We start from the raw sequence: 15,652 nt of genomic DNA on the forward strand, positions 1-15,652 counted from the left end.
TCACGAGGAGTCCTCAGGCAGTTCGGGGAGGGAACCCGGACACCGTAGACCGCTTGCACCGGTTAAGCACCGATCATCGGTGTAGTCGGCTTTAGCACATACCTTACTCACCACATGCTGATATAATGGTAGGCGAGCTGATTACCTTCGCAGACGTGGTCATGTGGGCCTCGTCATAGACGGTGTGAGTCCGGTTTGAGTCCGGGCTTTTAGCGGTATTAGTTTGCTCGGGGAGTAGTTCTAATACCGCCTCGCCGAGCTATGGTTGATCCACATGGTTGGGCCTGGTTGGGAAAGGTTGTCACGGGTACCCCCTTGTGCGCACCTTAGCGGGTGGCACAAGCCGTATGGTCCCTGTGTCGTGTGGGTCCAGGAGTATCCCCCTGCAGGGTGTATAATCAGTTCGAGCTGCCGCGCTCTCGGTCATGAGCATCGCTATCGCTTATCTCCACCGAGCGACCATATTTTGGTCGTAGAGTTTCGATGTGGGTTGTGGCATGGTTGGATTGGGGTGGTTTGGTCGGTATGTGGTTGGTGGTTTGGTGGGAATGGTTTGCTTTTATACACTTGTTGTTATATATCTGTTTTGATCAGTTGGTTGGCAGGGTTTGAGTCGGTGGTTGTTTAAGTCAGTTGCTTACACCTAGAGTCTAGGTTGCTTACTGCTTAATAAACTTAAACATGTCTTAATCCTTGCTACAGCTTTAAATGCATGATCCTTGGAGTCGAGAATATATATACTCATACTGTGTAAGACTTGCTAGTACCTTCGTACTAAGGGTGCTGCCCTTAAGTTGCTTCCAGGTTCGCAGGTCGGCGAAGAAGAGGCAGTGTTCGGCTACTTTGTGCCTGCCGATCAGGGTGGCGGGCAGGAGTAGCACCTTCTACTCCGAACTCTGGCGCTTTTGGTATGGAGCCTAAGGGCATACGGCTCCATACTCTTTTGTTGTATAGGTTTTTCTTCCGCTGCATAGTAGTTGTTGTTGTTCCTCTTTTGTTGTAAATTGTGGAAGCAGTTGCTTGTTTAACAATGGTAATCCAGTTTAATTATTTGCTCTCTATTAAACTGTGTTGTGATATTTGAGTTGGAAGGCATGTGTTCCGATCCTGGGCACAAAACACGTGCCGGGACTACCGGAATGGTATTCTGGTTAATCGTCGAGGTTGTGATTATGACTAATGATCATCCTGATGATTAATTAGAATACTATTTGGACGGTTCCTCACATATATGAGTCTATATTAATTTTGTAGATAGTGCTATAATAATACTATTAAATAAGTTGCCTATTGTACTATCCGTAGATGATATGAATAATTTTTATAGATTGTATGTATCTATATTATTAGAGATACCATTCGTATCCATGAGACGTACCAAAATTATAACTTAAGAGGTAAAAAAAAAAAGATAAACCAAGTAGCTAGTGACCTTGTATTGTACTACACTACCATAAAATCATTGAAAACAGACGGTATTTCACAAACAAAATATCCTTAGATCGACTTGAGCATGTGATTTGTATCTATATGATGTTCTTAACATTTGTGATATATAACTGCTGACATGAAATATATTTCTAGTCTGTCAAAGCCTAACTACATGCATAATTTTTGTTTGCCAGAGCTTTTTGATGCGAAATTCTCAGCGCTGAAATAGATGGTTAAGGTCCCCATCTGTGTTTATGAATAACGTGTGATCGATGTTATGAATAATATATGATTGATATTCTAAACAATATGCTAATTTATTTAATTTTAGAATCATAAAGTGTGCATCTATATGACTTTTTCCTCCTAAAAATAAATTTACTTCCTGGCTATATTTTGGGGGGAGGGGGGGGGGGGGAAGAGAGGCACCGGCGTATTTTTAGAAAAAATCCGTCTACGATAATAAACACAGACAGGTTCAAATAAAACATGTATGTGACTCTTAGTAATCATAGATATATTTAAACAAACACCGTGTATAACTCTTGCTACTCACATATAGTTATCTAGAAAATTCGTCTATGTGTAAGTATATTATAGACGATTTTGAATCCATCTATAATATGCTTGATATCACATATATTTTTATAAAAACAAAAACTATAGCAGTCTATAATAGAACTAAAAATATATCTATAAATAATTGTTCTGATGTTAACGGTTCTTTTTCTAAAAAAAATATGGTAGCCGCCCGCCCAATATACAGCGATCGATCCCCAGCAGTGCTGGCAGCAAGCAAATCCAAGGAAGTGGTCATCACAGTTGACAGGTAAGAATAGGTTGCGCACACATGTAGCAGATGAACGAAGTTAGCAATGGCTACCGTCGTCCTTATCGTAGATACTAGGTAGCGCAAGAGCACTCATGCCCTTAGGTTGCCTAGAACTGATCACTTGAATTTGCGACGTAGAATTATATTTTATGGACTCACCCACGATTGGCGGGCCTGTTCCTAGCGGGTCAGGGTCAGGGTCTCCCCAGAAGGATTCTTCATCGCCGCCTCAACAGGTACACAGACAGACACATCAAGACTTTACCAACTCAAACTAGAACTCCTCCTCCTCCTCCTCCTCCTCCTAGCTACAGTTGGACAGTTGGTATCGCTTGCATTTGCAGGGAAATTAAGGTCTGGACAGCAACAGAAACAGGGCACACTGTATTAGCAGTACGTCGAATTAATTTTTTTTAACGATGAGCAGAGCACTGCTCTTTCATTCATTTAAGAAGAGAGAAGAGAGAAGAGAGAAGAGAGGAGAGAAGAGGAGGAGAATAAGCCGGTGGTGTTATTACATACAGTATGAAACTAGATAAACTCTTCAATAGGTCCATAGCTAATCTACATCCTATCACGGCCTATCTGAGGCTGCCGAATGTCCTCTTTTATTCTGTTGAAAACTTGTGGCGATGTGAGTGTCTGGTTCGCCAAGATTCTTCGCTTGCACTCGACTCGTTGCAAATATAAATTCCACGCCGTGCACATGATGGCTCACGTTGCTTTGTCGTGATCGGACCCATTGTCTCATTCCACCAATCCTTGAAGGTCTGCTGTCCTCTGGCTCTGGGTGCGCTTGTCAAATGTGTCCAATTGCACACGAGGTCCCAGACCTCCTTTGCAAAATTTCAGTGAAAAAAGGCACAAGTAGGACGCCGTCTCTTTCTCTTGGTTGCAAAAGGGCCATGAATTTGGGATAGCAAGTTTGTCCGCCGTAAAGATGTTGCTCTGAACCAGCAACCAAGTGAAGAATTTGTGCTTGCCTTCCTTCCACACCGCCTGTGCGTTCCAAGTGTTGAATGATCCTTGGAATTACAAACCATGGTGTCTGCTTCGTCCGTCAGCTGCACACATTCCACTAGCTAGTTCCCAGATCATGATAAATTGGGCCATTTTATCTGCATTTGTCATGCGCATCAGCCCCCGAATCCACACTTGTGGGTGGTTGGGAAACTGGGAGTGGGGGTCCGGGAAGACGATGGATGTCGATTCAAAATTCAAATATTCTTCAAATAAGAAAGACCAGAATGTCACCCATTTGCTTCATCTGGTGGAAGATCAAATCCTAAATCAATCTCTCTCTCTGTCTCTTTTCTGTGGAAATCGAGCTCCCCATCGTTGTATCCAAGCACCTCCACGCGAGATCAAGATCCTCGCCATTGGAACCGAGGAGCTGCTCCTCTCGGCGGCGACGGGTGCGCGCAGTGGCTGGAGATCGTTGGGTGTAAGAGGCTCATCCTCGGACCTAACAACCAGCACCCAGACGCCGAGATAACCCTTCACCTCGTCCACGACACCTAAGCCCTCCCTCTCTGATTCATCCCACCAGCCCCTGCAGTCCACTGCTCTGGAAGCATATAGTAGATTGATTTGATTTTGCTTTCAGACGATTTCTAAGTTGCTTTTTGAATCCTTTGCGACTGCTTGTAATTGTTAACAACATTGCATTTCTATACTTTGGTGAACAAGAAGAGCTGAGCAGAGAGTTTTCATCACGTTCGCACAATATAAGATATTACTAAAAAATAAAAGAGATATTTTTTTACTAGAAAAAGTGTGTGCGAATGTATTCTTTAGTGGCGTTCTTTGAATTTTCATGCTGATTTAGCATGTCGATCATAACTAAATTAAAGGTTTTTTGGGCCTAATTATATGTCTTTATCACGTTAAATGGTGCCATTACCATACACTGTGAGCGGGAGGCGGCTATAAATGAACTGAGGAGAAGGATGTTGCTCCAGCCCAAACACCAAGGCCTCCTCCTCCGGTCTCGATCACAAGATGGCGGCGCTTCCGGATACCGCGGCGGAGGGCGCGGGCAAGACCATGATGGACGCGTGGGACTACAAGGGCCGCCCCGCGGTGCGCGCCTCTTCTGGCGGCTGGTCCTCCGCCGCCATGATCCTGGGCGTCGAACTCAACGAGCGCCTCACCACGCTCGGCATCGCCGTTAACCTCGTCACCTACCTCACCGCCACCATGCACCTCGGCAGCGCCGCCTCCGCCAACGCCGTCACCAACTTCCTCGGCACCTCCTTCTTGCTCTGCCTCCTCGGGGGCTTCGTCGCCGACACCTACCTCGGCAGATACCTCACCATCTCCATCTTCACGGCCGTCCAAGCCGCCGTATGTATTATCATTATCAATTTTATTGTTGCAAGCTATGCTATGCTGTGCTGTGCCTCGATCGATTTGCTCCCCGGCCGCTTACTCAAGTAGTAATAATTTACATGCAGGGCATGACGATCCTGACCATCTCGACGGCGGCGCCGGGGCTGCGCCCGCCGGCCTGCGCGGACCCCACGGGTGCCAGCAGCAGCTGCGTGCCGTCGAACGGGACGCAGCTGGGAGTGCTGTACCTGGGTCTGTACCTCACGGCGCTGGGCACGGGGGGCCTCAAGTCCAGCGTGTCCGGCTTCGGGTCCGACCAGTTCGACGAGTCCGACGCCGGCGAGAGGAGCCGCATGGCGCGTTTCTTCAGCTGGTTCTTCTTCTTCATCAGCATCGGCTCGCTGTTCGCCGTCACCGTGCTGGTGTACGTGCAGGACAAGTTCGGGCGGCGCTGGGGTTACGGCATCTGCGTGGCCGCCATCCTGGTGGGACTGGTGGTGTTCCTGGCTGGCACGACCATGTACCGGTTCAAAAAGCTGGTGGGGAGCCCGCTGACGCAGATCGCAGCCGTGACGGCGGCGGCGTGGAGGAATCGCGCGCTGCCGCTGCCGTCGGACCCGGCCAAGCTGTCCGACGTGGACGTCAACGGCAAGCAGAGGCTGCCGCACACCAAGCAATGCAGGCAAGTAATTAAAGTAACTCATGTATATATCCATCCATGTTCACCCTGCTACATAAGTACAGTATATAGGAGCATTAGTTGAGTCGTTGCGCGATATGATCGATCGAGTAGATTCATTTTAATTAATTTATTTTCCTCGGCATATTTCAGATCATGCATCTTCAATATATATAATTGTTCATTCTCAGCTTCTATATATGCTTCATCGATTGAACTGACCGATCGAGGGTAGCATATATGGTACCTAACATCTGCATGCGCAAATGTACATTCGATCGATCGATCGATATCGACACACACATATATCCAATGTTGTTGTTACGTTCTAGTAGGACGGATCGACGTCGGAGGGTAAAAATCATCAACAACGACGCGGGCGTACGTAGTTTCCTAGTTGTTGCTATCGTTCTCTTCGTAGAATTAATATATCGTGTGAGTCACAGACATATATAGTCGTTACATACGTAGATGCATGTATCGATTAGCTAGGATCGTTAATTTACAGGAGGATTCCATGCATGCATTGATGCATGGGAGTTTATTATATATTGTGTGTATATATGTCATCGTCGTAGTCTCCGCGCATCGACCCATCATATTACTACCAACTATACATACGAGACATGTACGCGTAATACGTAATATGATATCATCAGCTAGTCTCTCTCCTTCCCTGTGCACACGAGCCCGTAACAAATGAACACATGACATGATCTCGATCGATCATGCATGTTAGGCACATGCTAGTCTAATTGAAAATGTCTAGTAGCTAAATATAATATTACTTTTGAATGTTCTAATTTGTTTATAAAATTTGTTGAACACCTAATCTGAGTTGTCTTAACTTTTTTCTTAAATTGCACAAGAATTCATTCTAATTTGCTTACAATGTTTTACAAATTACTTACATAACTGCATTTAAGAGGCTGACCAATATATATATAATCAAAATTTTTCTCTATTTATTTCTCACATATTGAAGTTGGTCACAGATAAGTATTGCAAGTCCTTGTATAAAAAAGTCCAAAAATAGAAAAATGCTCATGTTCAATTTTTTTTTTACTAAAAATAGGTGTATATGCTATAAATCCAAATCATACATATGATAGTTTTTAGATGTGTCCTTATACAAAACCAAAAAAATATGAACAGTCTCATGGAGATTATATTAGAGATGCATCAAGAGTATTAGTTTAAGGTGCTCGTGCACATGCTGCACGGGAGGATCGAGATGGATGTGCAGGTCTGATGGAGTGATCGAGGCCAATATATGCTGCTGCTCATGGCCGGCACTAGGCACTAGGCACTAGCTACAGGTGAACTTGTTGCCGCGTACGTACTTGTCCAAGAAGAGAGCGGAGCAGCTAAGCGTCAGGGCCAAGTTAAATTAAATGCCAGCCAAAAGAGTAAGTAGTGCAGTGCATGTCTCTTGTGTCCCCCCTTGTTGTGTCCGGCTCGATCGGTACGGTGTAATATATGTTCATTAGTTGAAGCTGACCTAACCTGGGTAACCCGATTGATCATTTCATCGACATGCAGGCTAGAGTAGTAGCTACAAAGACATTTGCATTTACAGATTCCAAATCTTGCGAGTAGCACGTACATGCGCTGGTATATCTGTCCCTTCGGACATGACTGGCTCACTGGACTCAGCTACCACCAGATCGTCGTTGGGGAATGATGACTTGCATTATTGGGTTAATGATTCTACCTGATATACCGTGCTTTAATTTAATCTCTAGCTAGTTTGGGCATATATACATGATTAGATATAGTACATCCATGCATGCATCATTCTGCTGTGTGCATGTTGGTCGGTAAAACTAAACAAGCTAGCCCGTCTCCCAAAAGATACTTTGCCCGCCACATCGAATGTGGAAACAAACAATCCGCAGCATTATTTGCCTTTGGGCCGGTGCACAATCACATGCCCAAGTCGATCTATTGCAGCTTTAGTTTGCCACCTCACCTGCTGCTGGATCTCGAATCCTGCCTGCCTGCCTGCGACTAAAGTTGGTTTGGAGTTTATATTGTTCGAGATATGCCAATGCCATGGCTTGTGTGTTGGTTCGTGGGGGATGCATGCATGCATGTTCTTGATGTCTTTCATAGCGTGTGTACACTGCTGCATGGTGCTACCAAAGTCAAAGGCTGCCGCTTCACGTGAATCTGCTACCGTTCCATGCATGCATGCATGTATAGCTAGCGAAACACTACTCGACACGACACGACAGGCCGGCCACTAATCAGTGCACGCACGCGCATGCAGGTTCCTTGAGCGGGCGGCGATCGTGGAGCCGTCGAGCAAGTGGGCGGCGTGCACGCTGACGGACGTGGAGGAGGTGAAGCAGGTGGTGCGCATGCTTCCGACGTGGGCGACCACCATCCCCTTCTGGACGGTCTACGCGCAGATGACCACCTTCTCCGTCTCCCAGGCGCAGGTCATGGACCGCCGCCTCGGCGCCTCCTTCGTCATCCCCGCCGGCTCCCTCACCGTCTTCCTCGTCGGCTCCATCCTCCTCACCGTACCCGTCTACGACCGCCTCATCGTGCCCCTCGCCCGCCGCTTCACCGCCAACGCGCACGGCCTCTCCCCGCTCCAGCGCATCTTTGTCGGCCTCCTCCTCTCCATCCTCGCCATGGTCGCCGCCGCGCTCACGGAGCGCAGCCGCCTCGCCGCGGGCGCCGCCACCCCGTCCGTCTTCCTACTCGCGCCACAGTTCTTCCTCGTCGGCGCCGGCGAGGCCTTCACCTACATCGGGCAGCTGGACTTCTTCCTGCGCGAGTGCCCCAAGGGCATGAAGACCATGAGCACGGGGCTCTTCCTTAGCACGCTCGCGCTGGGCTTCTTCTTCAGCACCGCTCTCGTCAGCGTTGTGCACACGGTCACCACTTCCGGCGGCCGGCAGCCTTGGCTCGCAGACAACCTCGACGAGGGTAGGCTCTACAACTTCTACTGGCTGCTAGCCGCGATCAGCGCCGTGAACCTGCTAGCCTTTGTGGTCGTGGCCAAAGGCTACGTGTACAAGGAGAAGCGACTGGCGGACGCTGGTATCCAGCTTGCCGACGATGACCTCGTTGTCCACGCCTGATTGATCATATGTAGATGCATGCATCGGCTGACGACGAACTTAGGCGCGAGCATGCAAGCCGGCAATGGTGGTTCATGCATGAGTAATCAAACTATGCATAGAGCTAGCTCCATCATATCGATATCTTACCTTAGTTTAGGAGGCAGGGCAGGGCAGCGCAGCACAGCTTCCTGCGTTTTGTCCGGCCGGTCGATCGGCTTCTTATATCAATTCTTCTTCCATTAATTGGAGGGGTTCGTCTGTATTATCCATGTGTTTGGCACGTGATGGTGATGAAAATTGTAGGGATGAATAATTTGAGATTACTACTAGCTAGGCTTAAGCACACCCAAAATGGGGATCTAGCTAGCTAGATGGCTCTGCTTCCTGCAAATTGTACTGGTACTTTGTAACTTCCTCGCATGAATAAAAGGCTCGATTTACTTATTATACTTAACCAGTGTCCAAGTCCTCATGATTTTGAATCATACGTTGGATAAGATTACGGCATGTATCTGAATATCTTGCCCGTTCCAACGGTACTGAATAGAATCTATTAATATCTCAGTACAGAATCACTACAAGTTAGGTTAACTTCAGTTTGTAATCCAATTAGTACTAGAGAAGAATCGAAGGATTGAGAAAGAGCACACTGGGAAGTATTCACATGAAGGGGGAAAAAAGGATGCATATTATCGACAGCTTTGCCAAGAATGCTAGCACCTCTGGCGAATGTGCACACAAAATGCATGGTCACAACCATATGTCGACTGGTTCTATATGAAAGAGAGACAAGGGGGTGCTCCTATTTGCACAATGAGGAAACGAGGCGACGGTAATAAGATATACTTTCATTCCAGTGATTCATTTCATGATATCAGTTACTAGATTAGCTACATATTTGATCTAACCAGACTGACAAGTCTGCAACTTTCGGTTGTCCGAAAGTTCACCAAATATATCATGACAGTCAGCCCATGTCCCCTGTTCTCTTGCCTCCCAGTAGCCTCCAGTGTAGCGGAATGTCCCGTCCTCGGTGTCCCTTTGGAACCATCTTGGTTTCCAGCCATTCTCCTGCATCTTCCGTGCCTACAGAAGTATACGAAGCAACTCCAGTTAGAGCAGACAAACATAAAAAAGAGCATACAAATACTTTACTGTAAAACTGTAAGCTCAAGAAATTAAGCCGGCCTGCAATGAGCTACATTTTTTGGATAATGGAAAAACATCCCAGACTCTGCATGTGGATGCACACAACCAATGCCAGCAATGAGCTACTTCGCTCCCAACAATGTGAAATGACAACTACTACGTAGTGCGTAACATAGACTTGTCAGTTACAAGACATTGTGCTTCCCCGTCGGCCTAGGTTGGGTTTCCAGTAGTGACACTTGATCCAAATCAACGTTCACAACGATTGCAGAGTGGTGGGTGGGTTTCAGGTACTAGATTTTACATGTAAACTGAATACCTCTCTTTACATGCTAAAGAACTAGGAAATCGGAAGATATATATTTCAGGAACATGTGTACGAAAATGTGAAGAAAGACATACCATTCGTTGCCTTGTCTCCAGACGCAATTTCTCAGCATTGGCCTTATCATACTTGCCATTCTCTAGATGTCGCTGATCTGGTCTAAGTCTAGAATCTGTCGGTGGAAGCTTCTCCTAAACAATTGACAGTTTCATGCTTTAGGAGTGGAGGTAAGAAAAATGATAATAATCTCAATGCCAGGTCTACCTTGAGTTCTGGAGTCAGCTCGTTTAGAGTTATTGCAAATGATGACAAGTTATATCGTGTGGGGTTAGCAGAAGGTTCATTTTTCTTCCACAGCAGAGTGGCATCTGCAATCAGACCTGATGCACTGCAATTTACTCTGGAGGCATCATTGGAAGTGGTGCAGTACATTCTCTCATCCCACTTCCCCAGTAGGGTTGCAACCTTGGCACCATTAACATCCGTGACAAATCCTTGAACCTTGCATAGAACTATATCTTAGTAAGGCCACATAAACAATAGGGAACGAGATAAATGGGAATACTGTGGAAACTGTTGGTCATATGATATTTTACCTGGCGAGGGCTCCGTTCAAGGAAAGACTGCTGTTTGAACGTCAGCTTGCATGAATATTCTCTGTTCCCGCTTATGTTCATCGTACCATGATGATGACAATAAACTCTACCGATGATAAGATTATTAATTGTTGTTGTAACCTGATATAGAGATAAAAAAGTTAACCATTCATAGAGAAGTTCAGTACCAATTAGAGGTATCATATTCATATCGTAGGTCATAGCATGCAAATTATTGTAGACCTGCTACACAAGCACAGGATAAAGTTGGTAAAACTACTGAAGCTAAGCACAGGTAAGCAGTCTGCCAGTCATTCCATCAACAATGGAGTAAAGGATTTTTACCTTACTCCATTGGAAAGTTTCTCCATCATCAAATTCTAGAGTTAAAACTCCAACAGGATCCAGCTGGATTGTCTGGCCCCAGAATTTGCTCTTTACATTGCTGTCTCCCCAAAATTTCCAACCTTTCCCTTCACAATGACAAGCCATGACCATTGGATGATGACTAACCTGGCGCCAGAAACAATAGCTTGTAACTGCAAGTCTAGCATTAGATAACTCTACTGATGTAATCATAACAGTTAGTTGACATGAAACAGGAACACACTCAGTTCATAGGATTAATCCACTTCTTTGATTCATATGTCTTTTAATTGAAATGCTGGTTCAGAAACAAGTCACAGGATTGCGTGTTTAAAGTAACTTGTTTTGGGCAAAGTTCTTGTGACCTCTTACTACTTACGACCCCTGAGTTATTCATTTAAATATCGCTAGCTCATTACTTTTTGACAGGATCCCAATAAAAGGAAGACGCAACTCTTATGATGTGGTCGCCACAAAGAATTAACCTTTTCCGAGAAGAAACGGATTCCATTTTCAGGGTAATCAGCTTCATAGGTTTCACCTAACAATGGATTGAAAGGTTTGCAGGGGCGGCCATCCGAGGAAGCATATCCAGAGACCGCAAATGCAGCAACATATAAAATTCTCATCAAACTGTTCCCCTGAATTCAGAAACATAGTAGAGAAATTATTGCCAGACGCCAAGTCAAGTCAAAACTACTATAAACACAGACAATAAAGATTCCAAGTTCAATTATTCAATTTTCAAGTGGGAATTTGTAGAAAAAATAATACCTTTAGACCACATTGATATGCATGATCCAGCAAATAAGAATATTCCAAATCTTCAAAGCATTTTTGAAGAGATGATAATGGTTCATTAAAGTAAACAGGCAGGCATACTCGTGTCAGATCTTTTCCAACATTGTCCTTGATCATTGACCAAAGACTTACACCCTTTTCCTTCTCAACTGGATCAGGCAATTTTGTGCGGCGTAGTGAAGACAACGACAAGTCTTCATTGTTTCTCTCACCAGCCATTGGTTCTACAAATTTATTACCATGGAGACAGTTATCCTTGTCAGAATTTGAACTTTTTATGTTCAAGTTGGGACTTGCTGCTGAATCACTGAAACTCTGCCTTGTATCATAGAAATGATAGTCATCATCATCTGACAGATCATCTAACTCCTGTCGCCCAGCATCATCAGAAGACTCTGTATTGCTGCTCTCTGATGAAAAATTAACAGTAAGAATAACTTGCACATATCAAAGCTTAAGGTAAGAGGAAAAAAAAAAACTCTAGAAAACCAAACAGAAAACACAAGAGCAGCTAATGCATATTGAAGACAGTCTTATTTTTTCTTTTTTAAGTGTACATCTTATTTTTAATGCTTGATGGGAAAATATGGCAGGATAGTCTTTGGGTAAAAACATGAATCATGAATGCAAAGTAAAACAATAAAGCAAGGATAACCAATAAAAGAAAACAGAGAACTAAAAAAAATTAAATACCACTACATTTTCCGTGGCCAGAGCAGGAGCACTCAGGTTTCATCAAGCGAGAATGCAGCTCAACGACATTAGCAGTATCTTCTGCATTAAGTACCTGCAAAACACAGTATATCAGCATATTTAGAATTGGTGGTAGGGCATAAATGCATGTTCTATGATGAGAGCATGGATGAAAGCAAAACAAATATCGATATGTTACCGAAAATCCTCAGCAGAAACCCAAGGATCTTTACACTGCATAGTAATAATTCAGTTGATATTTTGCAGAGAAGGAAACTTGAAACCTTATGCCTTGTCCTTATTTAATTCTAGAAGTCCAAGCAAAGACTAAATAGCCTTTTCTGCTAGTCAGGCAGCTAGCCCTTTTGGCTTATAGCTGGCACACTAAACTTCTGAACAAGCAGTATCAATGAAAACAAAGTTGGAAGAAATGACTGTAGTTATCTCATGACTTGCAAGGAATGTGTAGATCTATAGTATTCTAAATGGATCCGCTTTCTTTGGCGAAACTGGGAAAAGGCACCAGAATGTAAAAGTACTATAGGTGAGGAGACAAACAACTAATCCCTCTTGGCAGTCCGCATTAATACATCAGTTGATCAATCAAGAAAATAGCGGGTAACATGATTTATTAATATACTAATCAGAAAATCCTTTGAAAATGTTACCTCAAGCTCTCGTGGAAGACTGCCGAGAAAGCTTAAATATTCTTCACAGCGTTGTTTCATCTGTGCATAATACTGTGAGAATTCTGAATGGACAATCTGTTCGCAGTCTTTAATAATCTCCTCACCAAGGCCTTCTGCATGCATGCGATTTCTGAGCCTCACTGTTGAAAATGATACATCATTCTGGTCACATAATAAACCCCCATTGGGAGAATATTCAGCTCGAGCAGAAACAAGGGCTTCAATCCAAGCCACTCGGTCCTTTGCAGAGTCTGTTCTCAACTGCAGTGTCTTGGTTGGAGTAATTACGTAGAACCGCCTATCATCTGACTTACTTTCACGGAATGAGGAGACCTAAAGATATTTAAACAAGACAATATTAGCAACAAAAAGCAAAGGTTTCAACAAAATCGCATATTTTCTTTACACTATGCCAATGGTGAACCTTATCAAAATAAGCAGGCAGGGAGGTAGCCCTCTAATTTTTTCACTCCACCCATTCTTTTCTATTGACATTATTAACTTTTCACAGTCTCCAAGTTGAAAGCGTGACCAATAATTTTCTGTAACTTTATATTTGAATATATCCTAGTAACGTTATAGTATTGGGAAAGCATTTTTCAGTGACAGATCTAATAATATAATTTTCATATAGCCATTATAGATAGTTTCAAAACAAATTGATGGTCAAAACTTAAGCTATTTTAATGGTATGGACTACGGAATCTAGGACGTCAAACAAAAAAGAACAGAGGTAGTAATTATCTAGATAAACCATGAGATGGAAAGAACCAAAGTTCACTGTGAAAACTGCAAGTGTTTGGAATCCGCAACCCCACCTTTGCACATCGTTTCATTTTAGTACACTGTTCAAGGTACGAATGTGATTGCATAATACTCCAGATAATAGGAAGTGAAGCAATAATTACAGACAAGAGCCTTTTGTGACGCTCTTATCAAAAGAGAGGCCTCCCAGCAGTAAATGGTTACTAAGAGATTCGTACCATCTCACATTCCCAAAAACTGAAGAACATACAACACGGAGGCCTCATCACCGATTCACCAGCGCTAGTACTCGGAGTAAGTTTAAACCCCGAGAAAACAAAGCCTGTTGGAATTAGCTGGTTGGTTGGTTAACATGCTCAGAACTGAGCAAGTCCAGTGAATAGGCGGCTGGTGGGGCTGTAAAATGTAACATCGAACAACTGATTTGGCCCGTGTGTCATCTCCAGACTCGAGAGAAGCGCTCATCAGCATCCATAAGGCGCCCGTGTTTCCCCACAGCAAACATCACGTTTCCAGGCCACACGAGAGACACAGGTAGGTAATCCTTATCAGGCAGAAATCTATGAAAGAGAATAGCAGAATGAATGGCAGGATGCGGACACGCTCGAAACTCACAGTGGGGCGTGTGATGTGACTGCTAATCCCCACTTTCTAGTTCGATTTATTCTAGTGCTCGTATGCGAGTTCCTTCCACGTTCCGCACGCTGCATCTGCCTGCCCCGATTCGATGGCACTCGGAAGAGGAGCGATCGAATTGGATAGAAAAATTAATCTTTTGGCTGTCTTTGCTTAAAAAAAATAAAACTTTTTGGCTGTGTCTCTCTGGGCCATGTATGTATAGATGAAATGCACACTAATTATAAACACTAGTAAATTATCATAGCATTACCCATAGAAAGCAAGTAATGCCGGCCCATCGAATTGGCAGTAGAAGGAAGCTCAAAAGGAAACCACCAGTTAAACTAAAACTAGCATGAGGAATCAACAATTTTTTGATGGATTACGGTCAGCCCTTGAGGGGAACAGATCAAGTTTGAAGACGAAGGAGAGGAGGAGACAGGGCAGGGAAGCGATTGAGAGGGCAGGCAGGGCTGACCTTAAGATGCACGAAGCCAATCGGGCGGTCCTCGCCGCATTCGGCGGGCCCAATCAACCTGGCGGCGGCGGGCTCGGCGGGCGTGGAGCGGCGGCGGATCTTGGAGTAGGCGAGGACGGCGCCACGGATGGCGAACCAGCGCGGGCGCCATCCCTTGCCGATATTGGTCCACTTGTAGAGCACCCCGGCCACGGCCGGCGCCTCCTCGGGCGGTGGGGGAGGGGATTGGTCCCCGGCGGCGCACCATCCTCCGCCGGGGCAGTCGGTTGGGAGGCAGCAGAGCGGGTGCAAATCCCTGGCACGCATCCCTATCTGTGTCAGGTGTGGCTCCTCCCTCGGTGGTGAGTCGTCGTGCCTCTCGCACTCACACTAATATCACTCCCATTTGATTTCGTCGTCCTCCTCCTCATCCTGTTTATATACTCAGCATCGCCTTCGCCTCGCCGACGAAAGAAGGAGCCGTGCTTGCAGTGCAGCAACCCTGCTCTGCCTTGCTGGCTTCCGCTGCCATGCTATTCTCGGTTGAGTTGAGTCAGGTCAGCTGTCGAAGGTCACGTCACATCTTATCGACTCCTATCTTAGGTGTAAACCTCGGTAGCTACCAGCCACCTCCACTTCACCTGGGGGTAAAAATGGATGGCAGGAAATCCGAATTATTCGATTCCGTATCCGTTAAAATGCGAATATGGATATCCGTATTTGTATTCGTTTCTGAAATGGATACTAAAATGGATATATCCGAATTCGTTTTCGAGATTCGAATTCAAATGTGGATATCCGAATTCGAGATATATCCGATTCGTATCCGTATCCGCCAACCAG

At 45.0% G+C, this 15,652-nt stretch overlaps 2 protein-coding genes across 6 annotated transcripts; one reads left to right on the forward strand and one right to left on the reverse strand.

Moving 5' to 3' along the window:
* The first annotated feature begins 4,230 nt into the window (after nucleotides 1-4,230).
* LOC133911339 (protein NRT1/ PTR FAMILY 6.3-like) lies at nucleotides 4,231-8,779 on the forward strand. The gene is made up of 3 exons (XM_062353540.1): nucleotides 4,231-4,609; nucleotides 4,720-5,276; nucleotides 7,546-8,779. The coding sequence occupies exons 1-3, from the start codon at nucleotides 4,265-4,267 to the stop codon at nucleotides 8,366-8,368; spliced, it is 1,725 nt and encodes a 574-aa protein (XP_062209524.1). The 5' UTR covers nucleotides 4,231-4,264; the 3' UTR covers nucleotides 8,369-8,779.
* Nucleotides 8,780-9,178: 399 nt separating this feature from the next.
* LOC133911340 (oxysterol-binding protein-related protein 2A-like) lies at nucleotides 9,179-15,371 on the reverse strand. Of its 5 annotated transcripts, none has more exons than XM_062353541.1 (10): nucleotides 14,831-15,365; nucleotides 12,949-13,302; nucleotides 12,281-12,374; nucleotides 11,561-11,997; nucleotides 11,272-11,427; nucleotides 10,766-10,933; nucleotides 10,421-10,561; nucleotides 10,089-10,325; nucleotides 9,902-10,015; nucleotides 9,179-9,436 (listed from the first exon to the last, which is right to left on the reverse strand). In XM_062353541.1, exons 1-10 carry the CDS (start codon nucleotides 15,134-15,136, stop codon nucleotides 9,254-9,256), a joined length of 2,190 nt encoding a protein of 729 aa, XP_062209525.1. In that variant the 5' UTR covers nucleotides 15,137-15,365; the 3' UTR covers nucleotides 9,179-9,253. The 5 variants fall into 5 exon arrangements, 3 of the variants coding, with proteins under 3 accessions (XP_062209525.1, XP_062209528.1, XP_062209526.1); XM_062353544.1 differs by lacking the exon at nucleotides 14,831-15,365 and adding an exon at nucleotides 14,350-14,810; XM_062353542.1 differs by lacking the exon at nucleotides 14,831-15,365 and adding an exon at nucleotides 13,953-14,256.
* Nucleotides 15,372-15,652: the final 281 nt, after the last annotated feature.

Source organism: Phragmites australis, chromosome 3 (assembly GCF_958298935.1).
Source record: "Phragmites australis chromosome 3, lpPhrAust1.1, whole genome shotgun sequence".
In the NCBI taxonomy this organism is placed as follows: Eukaryota; Viridiplantae; Streptophyta; class Magnoliopsida; order Poales; family Poaceae; genus Phragmites; species Phragmites australis.

Coding starts and splice junctions, on each gene's coding strand:
- LOC133911339 (XM_062353540.1), top strand. CDS start 4,265: ATGGCGGCGCTTCCGGATACCGCGGCGGAGGGCGCGGGCAAGACCATG. Junction 4,610..4,719: donor TCACGGCCGTCCAAGCCGCC/GTATGTATTATC, acceptor ATTTACATGCAG/GGCATGACGATCCTGACCAT. Junction 5,277..7,545: donor CCGCACACCAAGCAATGCAG/GCAAGTAATTAA, acceptor ACGCGCATGCAG/GTTCCTTGAGCGGGCGGCGA.
- LOC133911340 (XM_062353541.1), bottom strand. CDS start 15,136: ATGCGTGCCAGGGATTTGCACCCGCTCTGCTGCCTCCCAACCGACTGC. Junction 12,375..12,948: donor GTCTTCCACGAGAGCTTGAG/GTAACATTTTCA, acceptor TGTGTTTTGCAG/GTACTTAATGCAGAAGATAC. Junction 10,562..10,765: donor AAACTTTCCAATGGAGTAAG/GTAAAAATCCTT, acceptor TCTCTATATCAG/GTTACAACAACAATTAATAA.